Here is a 20058-nt window from a genome sequence, read left to right on the forward strand (position 1 = left end):
TGTAATTGAGGCCAATTACATTTCAGTTAGCTATCTATATAGAATTAATCCATAGATTCAATGCAGGCTATATTTAAGACGAGTATTGCCAGTTGACGAAAACATGAAAAAAAAACGATTTCATATAGGCTATTTCATTTTTTGTTTACAGGCGAAAAATGAGACTCCATTCCACGTCTTACTATTATCTTCAACTATAATTTCGAAGGAAAGTAGGAACCGTTCTAGCGGATGGATACAACAGCAACTGCTATGTAATAGGACAGGAGATCTAGAGAACAACCGTGGAAGCAAAAAAAAAAAAAAAAAAGGTCGTTGGAAAATTAGAAAGTAACATTTTGTCGCAAAAAAACAACATATTAAAACACGATTTAAGCAAGGCCACTCGCTGACACGTCCGGAAGGCGCGCGTCACATTCTTCCAGAGGAAAAGCGAAGCGATACAGTGAACATCGTTGGAGTCTCGAGCAGACAAAAAGCACAACCCCCAGTCCTGCCGCGGTCTCCATTTTAACTCCTTGCCCGGTCTGTACCTCACGTGTCCTGGACTGTCTTTCTCACATGACCCGTGTGTTTGTCCCCGTGATCAGTACTTCCATCTCCGTATATCAGTGTCGCTGAATATCACATTTTAAACTGTAACCTTCATGGATATGCTTGAACAGAGTTTGGACAGCTCTACGAGGTAAGAACGACACATAAGCTCACCGCTCGCAATGGCTTCCCCGGCCTAGCCCCAAGTCACCATTTTCTTTTGCAACGCATTTTGCAGATATCAAATAAGTTATGTTTTCCCTAATATTGTGTTGTTTTAATTATATGGAGTAGACAACACGTTGTTTGGTGCGTCTTGAAGTTTGTATGTAGCTACATTAAACTATGTTCGTAGTGCAAATCATGTTCTAAACGTTACTTAAAGGTATTTTGTACAAACTGCTGGCTAGCTGTCAATATGTGCAACCGCGAATTGTATTGTCAGTTGTTTCATGCAGAGAGAACTTTTAGGCAACTCCATGCGTCTACATGGAAGACACGCATTATATATTAGGTTATTGTTGTTGATATTGAATTAAATAATTCCTTTGAATACTGGACCTGATTGTTACGGTGAAACATTTGTTTGTGTCCTGATCACTGACCTCTCGGTCACAGACACACTGGATACAATAACAGCAAGCGGGATAAATGTAATTCACCGTAACTGTCAATAGTTTCAGCTGTGTAAATGATGGTCTCTTGACAGATATACTTATTGATAAGTATATGTACTTGAAGCTATTTAGCATTGTTTCGGTTAAGACTAATTGTCATAGGCATAGATATGATCGCATTTAACTGGAACCGAGAAGTCTTAGCCAAGTCTGGACAATTTGAACATGCCTTTTTAATAGCTCACAACAACGATGCTGTGTTAATATTTTACACATTACAACTGATCCGCAGTGCCTGCTGTCAACTCTGTCCCGCTGTGTCGACAACTTACCGCCAGGCGGCATTGTGAAATCATGAAAAGCGCTCTATTCAAAACTGGCTTGTATTCTAAGTGGGTTATGCTCCAAACTTACGTCTCTAATTACTTCATTTTTCTTCCAGTCACGAGAAACAAGAAACGGAGGAGGTTGTCCACTTACAAGAAGGTCTGTGCTTGGAGTCCCCCCGGGCACCTCAAATCAAATAGAAAAATGAATATTTGTGTATTGCTCTAGATGTTTTCCTCCTAACGTGCACGTGTCCTCCCGCAGAGTCAGTAGGTGCGGAGGAGCACACAGCAGTAACCATCGCGAGCGTTCAGCAGGCCGCAGCTTTTGCAGACCACAATGTCCAGTACCAGTTTCGTACAGATGCTAGTGGAGGGCAGGTAGGAACGCTGTCAACATGCACAACCGCTGTTGATATGACTGGCTTACCCCCCCCCCCCCCCCCCCCCCCCCATTATAGCAGCGCTTCTTTTTTCTTTTGAAAAAAATATAATAAATGTAACAAAAATATATGTATTTGAGAGCAGTATTGCTAGTTGTGGAGCCAGCAGCAGTGTTGTAAGTACTCTCTTGTCCCCTCCTCTAGGTGACCTACCGGGTGGTCCAGGTCACAGATGACCAGCTCGAGGCTGCTGACAGCAGCGGAGCAGTCAGCGTCGTCTCCACCGCTGCGTTTGCTGGAACCCAACAAGCTGTGGCTCAGGTGTGTGTCTGTCTGCCTCTGTGTGTCTGTGTCTTAGTTTCCTAACCCTGCTCTCTCTGAACTTGTCTGTTTCCATGTGCTCTTGCCAGGCTGTCATTCAGAACCCCTTCAGTAACGGTGGCAGCCCAGCCGGAGACGGCGTGGGGGGGGAGACACGCTTCGCCTACTTCCCAGCCGCCACAGTCAGCGACGGAACAGCCGTCTCAGTCCAGGCGACCTCTGACCCCACACTAACTCAGGCTGGAGGTACGGCACATGCATACGTTTTGTTCACCAGAAGCAGAACACTACTGTGGGTCTACGACGTCAGAAGGAAGCCAAACACAAAGTAGTGGCAGGCTTAAGGCTTTTCCTTAAATACAAACCCCTGAAGCCCAGGGCCTGGGGAACACCCCTGAACGCAGTGTAAAGAAGGCTGCAGGAACAGGAAGGAGCTCAACACCAGGTGAAGATGATAAGACACATTGTGAAGCCCTGGGATGAAAAAGTAAAGTCCAATAACTTTAGGTTTGTTATATACAAAACTGTAAAAGGTAAACCATTTATGCGATAAGTTATCAAATTCATGCATTATTTACTGAGCAACGTCTTTTAGAAAAAGAAAAACAACCGCTTTTAATGAGGCTTCGTTAGTAAACCTTCCCCTCTAATCAGTGGAAGCAGTCCCAAGTGAGGAGGGGAGAATATTTCCCCCCCCTTCCAGAACCCCCCGGTCTCCAGATTCCACAGTCACACACACAACAACCCCCACAGCCCCACAAGCCCCACAGTTCCCACAGTTCCAGAAAGCCCCACAGTCCCCACAGCTCCAGAAAGCTCCACAAGCCCCACAGTCCCCACCTACAGGGTTTCCTCTCCCATAACACCTCCAGTAGACCAGGCAGAAGGAACCTCTCCAGTTTTAACCCGGCTCCTCATGTCTGATCCCAGGACAGTTCTACGTGATGATGAGCCCTCCTGACGTGTTACAGGCCGGTACGCCCCGGACCATCGCCCCTCGCACACACACCTACACCGCGTGAGTACAGCTGTCCCCCAAACACTCCAGCTGCTGGGATTTCCCATAGCACAATATCTGTTGTACCAGTTTTCTTTGCCCCTCCCTCGCCACCCCCCCTGGGAAATAGTCAAGTCTTCACCTCTGTATTTCCCCCCTCCTATTTTGGCATGATTGGTTTTATGATTACATGTATCTCATGGACAAAAGCTACAGTAAAAAGAATCAAAACATGAGAAACAAAATTTGTCCCCCTTACCTGCTATCCCCAGAGACCTTGGTGAGAGCGAGATGCTGCAACATGGCAGTTCAAACTGGTGAGGACACACTTTCACACCCCCTCAGATCCTTGTCTCTCCCCTGTGTGTTAGCGCGCTTGGATGACCTGTGTGTGGTGATCTGACGGTGTTGGTGGTGATTATCGATAGGAATCTAGTGCCCCTGCATTGTGGTAGTACTGAAGAGGTGGCTCTGTTCTGGGACACGACATCCTGTGGTGCTCCTCTGTAGCTGTTGGCGTGGTGACGCTCTCTTATCTATTGACACCAACTATGACGTCACTGTGGCGATGATGTGCTTGTGTTGTTTTGGTAAGAACATGACAAAAGCTGAATCAAGTCAGTGAGCGCAGGCCTGCCTCTGTTGTCCCTCTGCAGGAAGATGGACGGGCCAAGAGCTCCCCGGGATGAGAGGAGACGAGCGCAGCACAATGAAGGTGAAGGGACTTCCTGGTGTAGGAACTTCCTGGTGACGGGACTTCCTGGTGTAGGAACTTCCTGGTGAAGGGACTTCCTGGTGACGGGACTTCCTGGTGATGGGAAGTCCCGTCACCAGGAAGTCCCCAGCAAGGCTAATGCCAATAGGACATTTCAGCCTGATGTCACAACAACAAATATCTTACTTCCGGGTGGATAACGCCGATCTTGGCTAGCGATAGTTAACCTTAACAAGCCATTGAACCCAACAGGATTTTCCATGTCATTTATCCACAAATACGTTTTAAGATTATTATGATTATAACACGTTTAATGATATGCTTGTGAACTGAAAAACGAGACGTTCCCGATGTCGTTGCTGTTGATGTTGTTGATGCAAGGAGACCGCCCGGTAAACGTAGACTAGGCTACTATAGCTGGATCTGTGCTAACGTTATCCACAGGTTCCGTTGGGTCGATTTCGATTTAACCATGGCTAAACGGAAAAAGCCTTATCCTTTACATGCCTGTGTACATTTGACATTACAACCCCAAACACCAGATTTCGGCATGACGTTAATCTTTTCGATCTAATCTTTGAAATGAACTACTATGAACTCCTATACTATGCTACCATACCAACTGCTATTGACAAGATGACAGTTATCCACCCGGAAGTGTCTTGGCAACCTTTGTTTACCAACATTCTGATTAGGTCTATTAGCTATGCAAATTAGATTTGATGCTAATTCTAATGCTCATTGGATTCTGTGCCCAATTTCACCTTTACCCGTACCTATGGCTAGGCCCTAACCCATACCACAACATTTTTCTTTCTGTATTTGCAGTTGAGAGGCGGAGAAGAGACAAAATTAACAACTGGATCGTCACTCTGTCAAAGATCATCCCAGACTGTAACATAGACAGCACTAAGACGGGAGCAGTGAGTCTAATCTGCACATCTTTACTCATGTCACACATCTGTAGTCTCACGCCTCAACCCTTCATCTCACTGCCTCTAATGTTATATCACCTCACTGTTCTCTCATATCATCACTGCATCACCTCACTGTTCTCTCATATCATCACTGCATCACCTCTCATATCATCACTGCATCACCTCTCACATCATCACTGCATCACCTCTCATTACATGCTGAGCAATCGGGGTGAAATGATGTGCCCTCCAGAGTAAAGGAGGGATCCTGTCGAAGGCGTGTGACTACATCCGGGAGCTGAGACAGAACAACCAGCGTCTGCAGGAGAGCTTTAAAGAGGTGGAGAGAGTCCAGATGGACAACGATCTGCTCAGGCAACAGGTACACACACACGACTAGTCCAATTAAAATCTATAAACCAGATCATCAGTCGGATGTTTTGGCAGTGTGTGCCATGTATATGTTTCTAAGTTTGTTCTTTGTGCTGTTGCAGATTGAGGAGCTGAAGAACGACAACGCCCTGCTTCGAGCGCAGCTCCAACAGCATGGCATAGAGATCAACGGAGACGCATCAGCACAGTGATCCTGGACACTCACAATGTGGCTCACACTCACACAACCTTATATTGTTACTAGGGCACTGAAAAGAAACTTTTACAAAAAAACAAAAAAAACATTGCTGTACATTTAGAATTGCGTCATCCAAAATAAACAGACACACACATGCAAGCACACACACACACACAGGGGATGTGGAGAGGAACGTTTGAGCCTCCACCTCCAACACGACCCTCCTTCTCTTCTAAACCGGGAAAACAATTCTCTGCCGCTGACTGAGTTTCTGTCACCTCGGTTCAAAGGAAAACCTACAATTCAAATCCTGTTTTAGTTCACATTATGGACTAAGATACTTTGCATTAAAACAAAATTGTCTTGTTATAATTCTGTTATCCTACAGCAGATTTCCTTTTGCTTTCTCCCGCGTTTGTTGTGAGTGATAACTACTGTCTGAAATGAAAGAATTCCTTTTTTGTTGATTTAATTTATTAGTTTACATGTATACAGAAAAAAACGACAGTTGCAGTTGCTCATAGTGCAAATATAGGGCTGATATCTGCTGTGCCATCTTTTTTTCCTTCTCTTAGAAATGACTAACATTGAAAAATCAGGTACCTTCATCCATGTGTCTCTCTCTAAGGCTGCTTCATTGGAAATTGAGATCAAGAGAATGATGATTATCAGGCCTTTCTGTCCATTAGGGTTTAACGTCCGTGATTACAGAGCCTGGTCATTTGCCTAGTCCCAGGTGGTACTTGCGGACTGTTTAGCGTTTGTAGGAATTAGTCTAGCTCAGGTCTTTGGAAGAGTTCAGTAGCAGTGGTTCCCGAATTAATTGTATGTTTTATTTCCCCCCTTTCTGAATTCTTTATGGTTTTTGTGTATCCCTCGACACATAAAGAGGCACCTGTATATCTGTTACAGTGCGTTAAATAAGTGGATTGGGCATTAAATCATGATGGCCATCTTATGGTCATAAATCACTGATTGAATACACTAGCCTATGTAGATTAACTTTTTACAAGAAATATCTCGACTGGTTTTAGAGAATCTCAAATATTCCTGTTTGGTATTCAGTGTATATAGCACATAGGAGCGATGATTGAGACTTTTAGAACGAGTAAAGGTTATCTTTTTTTCCCACAAAAAGCAACCCCAGCATGGCATTCTAACCACTTGCATGATAAGTTCTGATTGTACAATAAACTGCAATGTTTCTACAATAGCTTGAATGATTCATTATAAACCCCCCTTGATTTAGCTGTCTTCATACTATAGGAGTCTTCCTGTTAAAGCTAGTGTAAACTAATATGAAAGGTGCTAAACTATACTGCCAAACTAATAAGCAGAGCGTCTGGGTAAGTATACCAAGGCCAACATGAAGCGGACTTATCTCTGCTTATCAGGACGACACCTGCATGACTCCATGTCTGTGGATACAGACTGGGGAGCTCTTTATTACTGAATAGATCCTTATCTTCTTCCTCAATTGATTTGTTTACTGTTCCTTGAACAGTACAACGTTAAAATGACAATGTCATCTCTCCCTGTTTGCACATCCTGTCATTTACTTATTTTCCTAAAAATTAACTGACTATGGGACTCATCAACGCCCCCTTTGAAAACCCATGTTCTGGTTTGAAGCTCTGTGAAACCCTGTTCTATTGTAATCTGTCTGTGTGCCTAGGCCAAATTATATAAAAGACATACGATCTCCACACACTTCTTATGCTGTCAACAACCCCACAACACTGTCAAGTCTCTTTGTATTTGTCAGACACAGGAGCCACTAGCGGGGGGCAGCACCGATCACTTCCACACTTCAAGATGTGCAGTTTGGCCATGCAGTTCCTGAGACCGTGACTGAGCATGCTCCTGACGGCCGCGGACGAGAAGTAGAAGATGATGGGGTCCAAGCAGGTGTTGAGGGTGCTGGTGAGCAGAGCTATGTCCCTCCAGTGCTCGCTGTCCTTGCGGACGAACCCCACCACGTGGGACACGTTGTAGGGCCCGAACGACACGGTGAACATCAGGAGAGTTCCCAGTGCCAGGCCGATGGCCCGGAGGCGGCGGCGCCGGCCGATGCTGGGCAGGCGGGACAGGATGCGGATGAAGTTGACGTAGCAGAAACAGCAGATGAGGAAGGGCACGCAGAAGAGCACCAGAAAGACTTCGAGGCGGACAGGAAGCAGGATACCCAGCTGCTTCGAGGTGAAGTTCAGGTAACACGTTTCGGGAGGGAAGGAGCGCACCTGGGTGGTGCCGTTGCTGACCGTGGCGTCTTTTTCCGGAACCGTGGCCACGATGTACACGATGCTGAGGTTCAGGAAGGAGACCAGCCAGAACAAGAGACTGGCCATCACGGCGTAGCGCGGCCGGCGACACAGGGAGTACCTGAGGGGGAACGCCACCCCCAGGTAGCGTTCTACACTAACTGCGGTCAGGACGAGAATGCTGTTGTAGATGGTGGAATAGAAAAAAAATCCAGAGACTGGACATAAGATGTAGTCCAGCTTCCATGACATGCCATCAATGGCTTCCTTCATCTTGAAGGGCAGGACTGTGAGGAAGATGAGGTCAGAAATGGTGAGGTTGAGGAGCAGGATGTCGATGGGTGTTGGTTTGTGGCGAACTTTGCGACAAAAAGTGCAGAAGGCTAATATGTTGGCAGGTACTCCCATCAGGAAGGTGATGATGTACACACACAGCAACAGGTGACGGATTGTGGTGTTCATTTCATTAGTCACACACACACACAAGGACTCTCTTAGAAAACCTGGAGAGAGAATGTGATTGGTTGAGAGCCATTACATGTGTGAGAATAACAAAGCGCAACAGTACTAGACTTAAGTCTCAAAATAGATACAAAAATCCAACATAAAAAAGAAAGTCAGGACGTTTTTATTACGTTTTTTTGCCACAGTACTTCAAATCTACTTTTGAAGATGTTAGAAATGTAGGTATGTATCCAGCTCATGCGTTTCTTGACTGAAGATCTTACCTCAGGAAGTTCTCGAGACCAGATAACCATGACAACGTTACTCCTCTGGGACCTGAACTGCTGTGACAGTATCGAGCATCAGATGGATATTCAACATCCAATCTCATCCAACCACTCCCCCTCAGCTTGTATCAGGTACTCTTGTGCTGCCCTGAGCTGCGGAAATTGAATGAGCTTCTGTCCCTGATTCACGACCTATTCTTATCCCATGAACTGTCCAAACAACGTTTCTCAGCAACCCTTCGTGCCTGATGTTTCCTCCAGGATCACAATGACTCTTATTGAGAGACTTGTTGCTCTTGTTGGTTATTTGTAACTGCCTTACACCTATTGTACTCGCTGTGAAATATATTGTTGTTCCTTCCTTTTCCCCGCAGGTACACCCTTGCACTTTGAGGTTCATGTTGTTTAGTTGTAACTTGTTTAACTACATTCCCTTATGGTCTTCACTTTGGGACTTTTCAGAATGTATGTTTCATGTTTTGGCTACCCGCAATGTTTGGGGCTATTTCGTTGTTGTGATCACCTAAGACCTTTTGTAAAGCTCTCTTTTGGAAGTCGCTTTGGATAAAAGCGTCTGCTAAATGCATAAATGTATGATGTAAAATTATATAGCGTTAATTGACTTACTTCTCCGAGGTTTGTAGCTGGACCAAGGAGTAGGCTACTGATCCAGAATTTAATTTCAGACAGCAACTTTGTATTGGCTCAAGTTAAGGAAACAGTGGTTGCTGAAATGTTTGGCGCAGTCATGCAAAACTTTGAGAGGTTGTGTCGGCTCATTTCCAGCGAAAATATGTGCAGAGGCTCCTTGTGACGTCAAAAGGAGCAGATTTTCAAACGGAGCGTTTGAGCCTTCATTTTCTCCAAGGCGGAGAAGAACACCCAGGGCTTAGTAACACCTATCGAACATTCTAGACACTGAGGGACCAAAAGCAGGCTAGGGGAACTCATATTAATGTTAAATAACCTCCTAAAGTTAAGTTTTCATGTCATGTGACCTTTAATGTGGTGTACTGAAAAGTAGCTAAATAAACCAGACAATGCATCTATTGTACACAGGTTAACCTCTTTAATAGCTTATGGTTTAAACTAGCAATGTGCCAAAGTGCAAAACATTCAACTCCAAATAACTTAAAGATAAACAGTATTTTCTTATTTCTTACAAAACTGATATTAAATTAAATACCTACAATATAAATAGGATTGTTGAAAACGGAACTGCTGTATCATCAACTGTAGCACTGGCACTTGGGGCAGGAGGCATTGGTTGAGACCCAGCTCCAAAATATATCAACAGTGCTCATAGGGAAGATTCATATGAGTACATAGTAGACTACTTATTTAACAACATGAATGATTTTAAACAGCAGCAAGCCATCTGTACACTTGAAACTACAACTCTTAATCTATAACTAGCTAATTGGGGCATAATGTGTTGGAATATTATAACAATGACCCCAAAAGGGTAGGATCTATGCAAGCTACTCTATGCTAGCTTTGTTAGCGAGCTTAACTGTCAAGTAGCCAGCTTATGTTAGCTCACAACGTAGCCTAGTTAGCAAACCTACCTTATAGCAAAGTTCAATGGCAATCGAAATGTATTTTGAAATGTATTTAGTTAGTATGCACTCTCCTAGGTAAATCCAACAAGGTGAATGCATACTATCAAAATAAATGCCCATTTTAAAGGGGGGGATCTAGGTATTGTTATATTTTGCAAGCTAGCTAGTCTAACGCTAAGTGTTACACTAAAATGATAGCTAGCTAGCTCTAGCTAACGTTGAAAGCTTGTTTGACGCATCTATCTCTAAATGTTTATGGTTTAAAACTGTAATTATTACTAAGGATAGGCGCGCTCTGCTTCCAAAATAAATAAAAAGTGATTTCGGGTGCGAGTGAAAAAAGACTAGTAACTTAAAGTAGAAAAAACTGACGATGGCTTAGGCCGAAACGCGTCTACCTTAATAAACTGGTCAAAAGAAGCAACGAGCAAGTTGAGAGTGCGGTTTTTTCTACTTTGAAAACTGTAATTAATCATTCCAACATACCTTGATCTTGCAGTTTTTTCTCTTCCTATGTTTTCTTTTCTCTGCACCAGAGGAATATGACATTTTTTGTGACATTGCTTTTTGCCGTGTCCGATTGCGATTGCCGACTGATCTTTTCTGTTCTTGAACAATCGACAACGTCATGTTGCTGTATGAGTGCTGACAAAGGCAGGCCCCCAAGATAATTTATTAAACCAGTAGTAGTAAGCTATTATCTTCCTTTCCAGCCGGTCAACATAATATTGAGTTTATTGCAAATTTGTATAATTACCATTAACATAATATAATTTAAAAATTAAGCTGTAATTTAATGTTCTCTTGGGGCCCCCTGGTGGCCATGGGGGCCCCAAGCAGCCGCTTAGTTCGCTTATGCCTCGGGCCGGCCCTGCTGTGCTGTCATTTCCAGGCAGCCTCGCTATGAAGCCCGTACAGGCTGAGGATACAGGTGATGTCGACAAGGAAGCATGGAAGTGGTGCATCACATACAAGCACACTTCATCAGCGGTCTGACCACATGTGAGGACTCACACAGTAAATGGACCTTCCCGCACTAACTCTAAGGGCGCCACCATGCTCTCGCTCTTTAATCACGCAGCCGGCAAACGCTTCGAGCGTTTGGTATTTTTCATGCCTGCCACCTCCAACGCTATATTAAAAATCCTGTGAAGTGGAATCGAAAATGAGTTTTAAGTTCATAACACCACAGAAGAATGTTATTAACCGGGCCGGATTGGGGACTCTTTTCAGCCCGGGAGTTTCAGGCCCAAGACCGGCCCACTTTTTTTGTATGCCAAACAGTGCAGTGAACTTTTCTGGGGGGTATCATGATTACAGAAAGGGATCATATATATTTTTTAATATTTATACAATTTTTGAGACGGCTTAAAGATCCGAGTATTAATCAGGCAAGGGGCCAGACGTTGTAAACATTCGCGGCTTAGCCCATTCGAGGCTGTTTCCGTTTTCGTCAGAAAACAAAATCATCAATCTTCTCTGCTTGAGACTGGGGGGGCGTGACTACCCTGAAGGAGCTGAAGCTCCGCCCCCTCAAATTGATTGAATTTATCAACCACAGCAACACTAGCTAAATCAATTTCAGATATCAGAACAGGCCTACCTGCAGTCTCTGAGTGTTTCATGTATTAATGACTTTGTCTTTGCAGACAATCCTTTAAGCCTTGATAAGTTTAGCAAATTTAACAATAATTTTCGTTTGGTTTGAATCTTGTATTTATTATTCAGCCAGATCAATTACATAACTCTTGCCAGTTTAAACTAAATTAAATTAAAACCATTTTAAAATGAATACAAATTTATTTTAACTTAAAAATAAATTCTGACTCCCCCCCCAAAAAGAATTTAAGCTTCAGAAATTCAAATAGAACAAAATTAAGGCTGCTCAAATTCTAATGGTGAAATTCAGATAAAAAACCCGTTGAAACAAAAATATTCTGATTGCGACATTAACTTCAGTGTAGCAAATGGATGAAAACACACATTTATGAATGCACTTATTACGATTTTTGGTCATATTCAACAAGTCGCGTCAATGTTTTTTTTTTGTCGAGACAAATATTCAGTGTGCTGCTAATTGCATTCAAAAACCTTTTAAGAACAACGACTCCTAGTGTGCTCACATTCAGGTGGCTGTATGCTCTTATGTCATATATTCAACATACTTACAATACTCACAAGTAGTGCATTTTGATTTGCTTTCGCTTTTGATTTCGATCAAAAGAAACACACACATACACCAGTAACTGTACAGTAGCTTATCTTATCCTCTTATGAAAACACCAGCTTAGCAAAGAGAGAGTGAAGTCTCCTTAACCTCACATCAAAAACGTCAATTTCCAGCAGATTTTCATCTCTATTCCTCTTTGCGAGGTTTCTCTCACGTTGTCCAGTCTCCCATTGAGCATCCTCACATGATTGCAGAGTGGGAGTTATCCGCGGCCTGTCTATGAGTCAGTGAGTGTAGGCCCCTTGACGGCACGGTCACCGTGTGACCCTTGGTCAGGACGTTGCGCCTGCGGTGACTCTCTGACCTGCTGAACCTGCTCTGCCTGCCACACAGCCTCGTCAGAAAGCCCCGCGAGGTTGCCGGGGACAACATGAGCATGACCACTGGTTCCAGGAACACGTTGCAGGAGCTGGTGAGCATGGCCTCGTTCCTCCAGCCCACGTTCTCCTGCAGCACGAAGCCCACGACGTGGGAGGTGTTGTAGGGCGCGTAGCACACCACGAACACAGCCAGCGTGGACAACGCCACCGCCAGCACCCTCCTCTTCCCCATGGCGGGCAGGCAGGAGCGCCACACCAGGGTCACACAGCGCAGCGTGCAGAAGGCTGTCACGGCCAGGGGAACCAGGAAGAGAAGCATGGCCATCTCCAGACGCAGAGGCAGCAGGATCTCCAGCTGCGCCGCCGTGAAGTTCTCGTAGCAGATGGAGACGTTGCGGCTCGACGTGGACAGGAAGTATGCTCCCCCCTCAGCCACCAGGCCCAGCCCCAGGTGGAGGAGCACCAGCACCCACAGGGCCACGCTGACCAAGCAGGAAATGCTTGCGCGCCGGTAGATCTTGTAGCTGATGGGGAAGGCGATGCTGAGATAGCGTCCCACAGCAACCGCCGTCAGGAAGAGGGTGCTGCCGTAGAGCGAGGCGAACAGGAAGAAGCTGTAGACAGGACACAGGGGTGCTGGCAGCGCCCAGTCCTTCAGCGCTGTCTGCAGGGCCTGGACGGGCAGCCAGGCCACCAGCGCCAGGTTGGCCAAGCACAGGTTGAGGGCGTAGACCACGTTGGGTGTGGCTCCCCGCTTGCGCGCCTTGCGGACGTAGACAAAGAGCACCAGCGCATTGGCGGGGAGGCCCAGTAGGGAGGTGAAGGAGTACACGAACAGTGAAAGGCAGTCTTCAAAGTCTAAAAAAATCATTGCTTCAGCTCACGATAAGTACAGATTTGGAGGCGTCATTATGTCGTGAGCCCAGGTAGAATTAGAAGAAATGGGTTTAAGGGGGTAAGTTCCTTTGTTTGAAGTAAAACATTCTGTAAACAAAACAAAGTTAGGAGTAAGTCATCCTTTTTCATCTGGGTTCCTATCCATAATAGCATTTCTGTAGTCGAGACTCCATCAACTCTTGAGAATAGTCAGTTTCTCTCCAGGGGAACACGACTGCATGAGCCGCGATGAGATTCAGAACCAGCGACCTTCTCTTCTGTGTGTGCTCCCTGTGCACTGACAGGGCAGGTGGGCAGTCACAGCTCTATGGTCAGACAAGGGGGGAGGAAGTTGGGTGATGTCTGAGTGGTCAGGGAAGGGGTGTGTGGCCGGTGAGACAGATAGCTGAGGAGCCTGTTCAGGCAGAAGAACAGGGCGTTAACAGGCACCAGGCTGCCTTAATTGCCCTCTCAATGGAGGACAACAGACAAGTAGCATCTGGGCCCTTTAGTGAAATGATTCAGAATGATTGGGTTTTTCAGGAAGCTCAGTCCCATCAAGCTGCGGCCAGACTCCTCCAAAAGAGAAGACCGACTGGGCAGTTAAGTCGTAAAGTGCAGCGGTCTGTGGTCACCGTGTGGCAGCCCAGGTTGCAGGATAGGGTGGTGCTGGCGGGGTGGTGCGTTGGTAGGTGTGTTTTTCAAAACTTATTTCACCGCCACCTTCAACAACAACATTGGGAACTCGCCACAATGTTTGGAATTTCAGAGCTTTGGAATTTCTCACACAAACGAGTCTCCGCAGCGACAGAGGGAGAAGGGGAAGTGAGTCTCGGCGGCATGTAAAAGGTGACACACAGAGAGAAGGGGAAGTGATTGTGAGAATAATATTTTTATTTATATCCCTGATACAAGACAAAGTTCACATCCTCGTCACCATCCCCGGGCCTGATCAAACAGCACCAGCAGGAACAGGGGACGATAAACATGGTCAGTAATGCTGGTCAATAAAAGAAAAACTGCGTCAATTGAATGTTTCCAAAAAGGATCACTTGGAGGAACCATATGTCTGTGTTTTTATCAGTGTGTCAGTTTTATAGTAATAGTACTGTTTGTCACATGCTCTCATCTTCAGTGATTAATGTTTTACGTCGTGTAGCTACATAATACGGAAAGACGTGCTAAAAACAAACTGACCAACACTGTCAACAGTCGTTTCCTATACCCTCAACACAAAGGAGAAACACCACCAGATGATAATAGTAGAAGGTTAGCCTGCCTGTAAATAAAAGTAGAAGGTTAGCCTGCCTGTAAATAAAAGTCAATCACAAATCAAACACGAAAAGTCAAAGATTACAGTTAAGTAATGCTGAAGGGGAGGCAGGCTAAGATGTGAGACTGTCCATCAGGTTGTGTCTCCCACTGGAGTTGGTGAGGGGGACTACAGCCATGGGGCCGGAGGTGTGGATGGAGCTGAGACGTCCACGTGTCTCCAGACTGCTCCGCTCCAGGGAGATGGCCTCCTGCTTCCGAGACAGATCCTCCTGCATGCGAGCCTCGTGGAGCTGCAGGTTCTGGAGGGAGTGTCTGCAGAGACAGGAGGGAAGGATCTGTCACACTGGAGGAGAAACCTGACTCCTTGTGACATGTAATTGTTGGGAAAGACGACGTTGGAAGCAGTTTGATTTTGCAGATTTGAAGCCAGGGTAGGGACCACTCAGACATGACTCACTGTGCTTCAGCAAGCTTCTGTTTTAAAGCCTGGATGGTCCCTTCCAGCTGTTTCACCTCTTCCATAAGTCCATACTGAACCTGAACATAAAGTCATATAGCAGTCATCGGCTGTCAAACTAACTGGCTATTCAGAATGTATTCTTGTTTATTACACTTTTTCTAAAGCAGCTGGATCTTCTCATGGCATGGGCACACAGTCCACACACACACACACACACACATGCGCACACACACACACACACTTACACACACATACACACATACACACACACGCACACACACTCACACACACACGCACACACACACACACGCACACGCACACACACGTAAACACAGATCCGGCCACCTCATCCCTGCACAGGTCCATTCCCGGTCTCTCGGTTCTGTGTTCCAGTCGGGTGTGGGCCAACTTTAACGGTGCCGTCTTGGCTTGCAGGTCGCCCTCCAACCCCAGGATGTCTTTCTCCAGCTGACTGATCTCCTCCTGTGTCTGAAGAACAGAAGGAGGCCCAACAGATGAGATCTAAAACATCAGACCTAGAAGAGGTGAATTAAAGAGGACAAGGAACAACAGGATGAAGATGAAATGATGGGAGGAGTGGGAGAGAAGGAGTGGGGGAAGAGAGGGAGAGGAGAAGGAGTGGGGGAGGAGGAGTGGGGGAGGAGGAGAAGATTAAGAAGATTAAGAGGGATTTTTAAACCCACGCTTTGTAACTGCCATTTCCGCTCATCGTGGGCCTGCTGCAGCTGGTGTGTGCGTTTGCGGATGGAGAACTCTGTAGCGATGCGCTGGGATTGCAGCTCATTCTGTATCTAAGATACACAAGAGAGAGAATTCACATTTTTGTCACACAGCCTTTCCAAGAGTGGAGAATAATGGAATACAAGTGTTTATTGACGCAGGTCATAAACTACCACATCTGATGAATTTCTTCCCAAGCAATGTTACAGAGGGCTTAACACAGTCAGATGGCTGAGCGGTGAGGGAGTCAGGCTAGTAATCAGATGGTTGCCGGATCGATTCCCCGCCCTGCCAAATGACGTTGTGTCCTTGGGCAAGGCACTTCACCCTACTTGCCTCGGGGGGAATGTCCCTGTACTTACTGTAAGTCGCTCTGGATAAGAGCGTCTGCTAAATGACTAAATGTAAATGTAAACACACGCCCATAGAACTGCACCTGAACCAACCAAAGATACACCTTTCCCTCTGGTCAACCCCCCCCCCCCCCCCCACCTGGAGTCTGCTGAGTCGTGTCTCCTCTCTCAGCTGCAGTGACACCTGCATCTCCTGCTGGGCTCTGCTCATGTTGTGCTGGCTGAACTGCTCCCACTGCTGAGGAGTAGAGGAACTGCAACAGGAAGTTGGGACAGACGGGCTTTGTTCAGTTCCTTCATGAGTCACAACCCCCCCGCACGTGGAGAAAAACACAGGTGGTAACTAAGGTAACGTTAGAATTACTGAAAGTGTCAAATGCAGTCGTCAGGGCTAGTCACCCTTTGCGGGCAGATGTTGCTTGGTTAATGAACCCAAGTAAACGTTCATCCGTTTCCAGACTCACCTGATGGGTATGCGGGTGGGGTTGGCCTTCAGACTCACCTGATGGGTATGCGGGTGGGGTTGGGCTTCAGGGAGATTTCAGGAGAGTCCATGGTGAGCTTCAGGCAGGTTGTGTCAATGCCCTGGGCGTCCATCTTGTTCTCAAGGTCATTGGTCACCTGGTGTCGAGCCTCTTGTAGGAGACTTAGAGGAAGACGAGGTTGTGAAGATATTATTGATACCTGGCTTTTATGTTCAAAGTGTTTCTATCCCAGCTCTGCTCATGTATCTCTGCTCACGTTCACCTACCACAGCTGGGTGAAGCTGGAGTCGATGCCCTGCTGCAGCGCGTGCTGCGCCCTCTCTATCACATCCACCTCCTTCTTCAGCTGGGCCTCCACGGGGTCGCTAAGGAGCTCGTTGCCCCGGCGACCCTCCCTCAGGACCATGCACTCCACGGTGACCTCGAGGGGCACAAGGGTGGCAGCCAGCGCCCTCTCCATCTCCTCCTTCGACTGACACGCGCAAATGATTGTTGGGTAAAATGTTTATTGAGTATGAGCTGTGGTTTCCGTTGCAACAAAGTGAAGGTATTAGCAGTGGGACCTGAGGATTTCTACGCAGACTTGGTAAGATCAACATTCCTGCTCCAATTATTATTATTATTAATTTGTTGGGTTCACCAGCGTAAGGGCATCCATCTCTCTGTCCAGCTCCTGTGCAGAGGCCTCCAGGGTGTCCCTCCAGCGGGTAATGTCCCACACCCTCTCAGTCAGCCTGCGGGAGCTGTCACTCTCGTTCCAGCTAGTCTGAGAGAGAGAGATATGGTACGTGTGCGACAAGTGAGCCACCTCTGCAGTGAACTGGTGAACTCGGAGGGTTTGACTGCTGCTGTGTTTGGTAGAGAGACCGAACAGCCCTCACCTTACTGGTGGTCTCGTTGCGTAACATTCGTCCCTCTTGGCGTGTGTCCTGTGAGCTCTGCCTCCGTCGCTCCGCTGTTTCAGACAGCTGCCTGTTGCCATGGTCCCAGTCAGGCACACTGTACCTGAGCCCAGGCTTGGTGCTGAATGCGGCCATGCTCTCTTCAGACGGAGGGACAGGCAGACAGACGGATAGATAGACAGACAAACGACTGGATAGACCGATGGACAGGTTTTATTGATCTCCAAACAACAGGACGTACAAACAGCACAGCATCAATCATGCCAAGACTGCAACAAGAACAATAGTTTTTTTTCAAGTAGGTATGAGACATATGCAATATTTGGTGACAAAAACAAAGCATCTATGTTTATTCATTTGTATATGTATAACGTCCGTAAAAATGTATTATGACATAAGACCCGCATTGAATTTTTTGCAATTGTGTAGTCTCCAGTGGACGATGATGTAACAATCACAAATAGTTCCACGACAAATTCGTGTTTTAAGTTTATGAAATGTAGATCTCATTAAATAACTCAATACAATTCTCAGTAGGGTACATAACTTCATAACAGAGGTCTCGTTATGTATTAAACTTTGCATGTTTTACTTACATGATCCAAATTCTAGAGTTCAGATATTGTCTTCACCGACTGTTCTGTTCGAAGCTCGCCAACTATGCAGACGGTATCTAAGTAACGCACGACGCAACAGGCCAAGAGCAACAACTAAATAATTAAAATACCATAGCAACGTTCAACGAGTAGCCTAGACTGTTAGAATACGTATTTTAGTGCTTTGAATTTGACAAAAATGAACATAACCACAAACAAAATAGTTTAATAAAATGATCAACCCAAAGACTGACAAAGGCCTACTTCATCTGTGACTAAACGAACGAACAATGAGAAACAAATCTCCACTACAAATAATTTTGTCAACTAAAATATAACCAAGCTAAATATTTAAACTATCAGGATCCTTTTTAAACATGATCTTACTATTCTCTTGTCATTATTTTGCAGCTTTGTTATATTATTGTAATGACATTGACAGTTTTTGGTCAATACGAATTCAATGAGGCTGTCGTAAAACAGGCTCTGCATGAATAATCAACATGTGATCCATTCAACGTACGTGGACGTATGGACGTAATTTTCATAATTTTTGTTGCCAAATTCATTTCATTCAAATAAAATCAATACAATGCAAATAAATGGGGTTTTATTAGGCTACATTTAATCAAAACAACAATTAAATTGACAACCAAACAAAAACTCTAAAGTTTAGGACCAGGATCAGATAAGTGTGAAGACCAAACGGATTATCACATTCTTAACGATAGCCTACAACTTCTAAAAGTGTCACAACAATTTAATAATCAGGCAAAAATATAGCATATTGCAATGTTACCAATGCAAAGTAATTATCGTATGGATGACAGAGCAAATCAAAGGAAAGGTGTAGGATTCGCGTGCAGAATCCCTTCTGCGGAAAGCGGATATAGCAAAACTGTGGACCTCTGTGTATTGGTATCATTTGTAAACTGCAAGTATTTCAACAGTGGGATAAGAATGAAGCCTATCCCAAACTGTACAATGGTTACATTTCACAAAATTGCCTGTTTTGACATTGCTCTAGTGGGCTATGTGCATAGGCCTACACATTAAATATGTCTAGACTGATGAGTTTGAAAGCAAGAGTCTTACGCAGCTCATAGTTAAATGGCATATTTCTGAAAAGATAATAATAAACATAAGAGTTGATTTGTGGGTTGTGCCGTATGAGCGCCTGTCTACTGTAAACACCCACAGGTCGTTTGGTCTTGACACCCCAAAATCTCTCAGCATATTATTGTAATCTTGGCAAAAGTCAAAAGGTATACATACACACACACACGCGCTTCAACGCACACATTACAGTATCAACGTAGACATGGCGTATTGCACTAAATGTTCTAACTGTAATATTTATTTTTTGATTTCATAGTTCAGCACCATCAAGAAAGGCACAGTATATGGACTGTTCCGTCCAACGATGAACCTTCACCGCTCCCCAACATACTAAAACAACAGGATGTGAAAAGCAAACGGGCCAACTATTGGGGAGACGTTCGACGTGTGGCAGCTCGGCAAACGGTTGGATAATGCTACACATTCACCATCCCTTAAGACTTTAGGAGACAAGGAACCCGTCCAGAAGCAGCCTCGTGTGCTATTTGGACGGGTCCAGGTGTGTGGCGAGATGTAAAACAGGATGGAGGGAAAGGCTATTCGTTCACAGATTGGTAGGATAGGCTGCTTCATCCAATCACCACACAGCAAAAAGTCTCCCCCTCCAAAACAAATGAATCTCCACAGTACGTCAGTGTCGCAGGTGTTTCACTTTCACACAGCGCGTAGACTAGAAACTATTGCGGTACCTAATAAATCTGGATGACCCTATTTCACTGTCATCGTAGCGGTTCCATACACCATAGAATTTGTTAGCAAAAATAAG

At 45.3% G+C, this 20058-nt stretch overlaps 5 protein-coding genes across 6 annotated transcripts in view; 2 read left to right on the forward strand and 3 right to left on the reverse strand.

Annotated features, from left to right (window-relative positions):
• Window positions 1-59: 59 nt before the first annotated feature.
• Window positions 60-6592, forward strand: usf2 (upstream transcription factor 2, c-fos interacting). Of its 2 annotated transcripts, XM_047018558.1 has the most exons (11): window positions 61-685; window positions 1594-1637; window positions 1743-1858; window positions 2065-2181; window positions 2271-2427; window positions 3112-3199; window positions 3451-3495; window positions 3835-3893; window positions 4722-4816; window positions 5064-5192; window positions 5305-6592. In XM_047018558.1, the coding sequence occupies exons 1-11, from the start codon at window positions 648-650 to the stop codon at window positions 5392-5394; spliced, it is 978 nt and encodes a 325-aa protein (XP_046874514.1). In that variant the 5' UTR covers window positions 61-647; the 3' UTR covers window positions 5395-6592. The 2 variants fall into 2 exon arrangements, with proteins under 2 accessions (XP_046874515.1, XP_046874514.1); XM_047018559.1 differs by lacking the exon at window positions 3451-3495 and having other exon boundaries at window positions 60-685.
• On the reverse strand, window positions 6394-8664 carry LOC124466741 (free fatty acid receptor 2-like). The gene has a single exon (XM_047018557.1). The coding sequence runs from the start codon at window positions 8102-8104 to the stop codon at window positions 7124-7126; it is 981 nt and encodes a 326-aa protein (XP_046874513.1). The 5' UTR covers window positions 8105-8664; the 3' UTR covers window positions 6394-7123.
• Window positions 8665-12345: 3681 nt separating this feature from the next.
• On the reverse strand, window positions 12346-13356 carry si:dkey-211g8.9 (free fatty acid receptor 2). The gene has a single exon (XM_047019734.1). The coding sequence runs from the start codon at window positions 13354-13356 to the stop codon at window positions 12346-12348; it is 1011 nt and encodes a 336-aa protein (XP_046875690.1).
• Window positions 13357-14367: 1011 nt separating this feature from the next.
• On the reverse strand, window positions 14368-18666 carry tekt2 (tektin 2 (testicular)). The gene is made up of 9 exons (XM_047018578.1): window positions 17557-18666; window positions 17316-17441; window positions 16942-17147; window positions 16693-16836; window positions 16330-16444; window positions 15801-15908; window positions 15442-15585; window positions 15094-15173; window positions 14368-14948 (listed from the first exon to the last, which is right to left on the reverse strand). Exons 1-9 carry the CDS (start codon window positions 17710-17712, stop codon window positions 14747-14749), a joined length of 1281 nt encoding a protein of 426 aa, XP_046874534.1. The 5' UTR covers window positions 17713-18666; the 3' UTR covers window positions 14368-14746.
• sema4ab (sema domain, immunoglobulin domain (Ig), transmembrane domain (TM) and short cytoplasmic domain, (semaphorin) 4Ab) overlaps window positions 15565-20058 on the forward strand; it is a 58126-nt gene continuing 53632 nt past the window's right edge. The window contains exon 1 of the mRNA XM_047018552.1: window positions 15565-15641. The gene's annotated coding sequence lies outside the window, so the exon portion shown is untranslated. The remainder of the gene's footprint in view (window positions 15642-20058) is intronic.

The sequence above is a fragment of the Hypomesus transpacificus genome, chromosome 4 (genome assembly GCF_021917145.1).
Source record: "Hypomesus transpacificus isolate Combined female chromosome 4, fHypTra1, whole genome shotgun sequence".
Classification (NCBI taxonomy): Eukaryota; Metazoa; Chordata; class Actinopteri; order Osmeriformes; family Osmeridae; genus Hypomesus; species Hypomesus transpacificus.